Source organism: Frankliniella occidentalis, unplaced genomic scaffold (genome assembly GCF_000697945.3).
Source record: "Frankliniella occidentalis isolate FOCC.00 unplaced genomic scaffold, Focc_3.1 Scaffold5, whole genome shotgun sequence".
Lineage (NCBI taxonomy): Eukaryota > Metazoa > Arthropoda > Insecta > Thysanoptera > Thripidae > Frankliniella > Frankliniella occidentalis.
Genome location: NW_026267135.1, coordinates 2,785,466 through 2,787,469, shown reverse-complemented (window position 1 = coordinate 2,787,469; position 2,004 = coordinate 2,785,466). Strand labels below are relative to the sequence as shown.

Genomic DNA, 2,004 nt, shown 5'->3' with positions numbered 1-2,004 from the left:
CCCCCACAGCCTCCTTCCACCGCCCTGCGTAAAGTCACGAGTCAAATTGGATTGGAGCCTTATCACTTTAAAAGGGCGGCGGGCGGCGCGACCTTCGACTCGCCGTCGTCGCGACGCCCTGCGACGCATACGATGCGGTGACGTCACGTCTCCATGACGACCGCATCCCTCCTCGGCGGCGGTGCTGCGCGCGGGTCCGCGGGAGGCGCGGCCATAACGCGTCGTTACGATGATACAAATATGTTGTATTCCTCTTGTGTATCGTGACGGACTTATCGTTTCGATATATCTCGATTACGAGGGTAGAAGCATATGGCATACGTAGAGGGAACTTGGCGTCGGGTTTCATGAAACGTCCGTGCAAATGATGAAAATGACAGAGATTAGCATTAAAGTGCTTAAAAATTCTATCATAAACCTAATAGTTTTCCCCCAAAAAATTATTTGTTTCCTTTGAAATGTGTTTTGGTCAGTCACGCGCAAATTCGTGATGACGTCGTAGGTTCGTGACGTTTAACAATCGCGCCACGATTAACAGTAACAGCGTGACAAATGAACCGCCCGGAGCGGCAGGGCGTTGGGGTGGGGCCGACCCGCGGGACAGCGGTGCGTGGCAGGCCTGCCCAACCGCCCGGGCGCTCCCTCGCCCGGTCTGGAAAAGGGGGGGGGGCACATCCAACACACTATTTCGAAAGCACTCTATTTCTTCACTCTTGTGCTAAAACTTTCAAGAGAGTGAGTAAACACACACAAACACGCGCGCGCGCACACACACACATGTTACTTCGTTACTTTCATAAGTATAAGAAGGGAGATGAGAAATAATGGTTTGAATAACGTCTTATGTATTTGTATAAATGATTACCTTTTTTTTGTTGTAAACTTTACTCTACTGATGATGTATACGTCAATGATAACTCAGAGTGATGATGTTTGACGAAAACTATACCTATTGACTTTGCAACGTCATTATTAATAATTTTGTTTTTTGTAACCCGCGTGCCACGTGGGTGACCTATGCTCCCTCCACAGCAGCTTAACCCCCGCTTTACCAACGAATGCTAAATAGCTGTCACTGCTGTCGTAGTGACCTCTCACATCGTGACCGTGACCTGCAGGCCGATATGTATGATATGAGTAAACCCCACAGCGCCGGGCTTAAGGAGAATGTTTGCAACATACGGAGAATGTTTACGAAAAAAATAAAATTGGCACAAGGAAAAATTAAACAACACACCGCCACCATGCACTGTTAAGAGTCTACGAAGCATTGCTAAACTCGAGTAAACTACAAAGAAAACGGCAGCATCGTGGCGCACGAAGCAATTCTTTGTTATTGCGAAGAAATTTTGCTTTTTATTACAGCGCTTCCGTGTTCTTTGTAATACCTACAAGGCAATGATTTGTAAAACTTTTCCTTTGTGTGGGTGCGGGCTTGACGCGTAAAACACGCATGTTAATAATTTCACTTTTCTTTCTTTACTTTTTGATGATGTTATTCTTATGCCTTTTGGTCTTATGAATTTATCTTAAGCGAACGAGAGACATCTTTGCTGCAAAACAACGCCTCTGCAAACCTAAACAGCAATTGCGGCATGTTCTGTATGGTTTACAGAGACGTTTGTCACCGCTTAGAAAAGAAAAGGTCCTCAGCGCGGCTCTTTTCCTTTCTCCTCTTTTATTTTCCTTTCTTTTAAACCGCTCGGTTCACCGCAAGAGATGGGCCCAGCTCCGTGTTCGGCGCCAACGATCCCACTGGTCTCTAATTCGCTCCGTTTGTTGCAGGGCTCGGCCGACTCGAACTACTCCCAACCGTCCTCGGATCTGTCCTTGGACGAGGAGAAGGAGAGCATAAGGAGAGAGAAGGAGAACCAGGCTCGCAGTCAGCTGGATAAGGCGCGGGTGAGTAGTGCCCGGGGTGCGAATGCGTGAATACTTAAAGAATGCTTGCACAACTCCCCGATTGATGGGGGACTTACCCTTCCTCAACCCCCTCCTCCCCCC

At 47.9% G+C, this 2,004-nt stretch overlaps 1 protein-coding gene across 1 annotated transcript in view; it reads left to right on the top strand.

The window, feature by feature from the left end:
• Positions 1-2,004, top strand: part of LOC113217298 (voltage-dependent L-type calcium channel subunit beta-2) — a gene marked incomplete at its 3' end in the record, with an annotated part of 216,693 nt that overhangs the window by 210,704 nt on the left and 3,985 nt on the right. Inside the window, 1 exon segment of the mRNA XM_052269453.1 lies at positions 1,786-1,902. Coding sequence (XP_052125413.1) covers positions 1,786-1,902 — 117 coding nt within the window.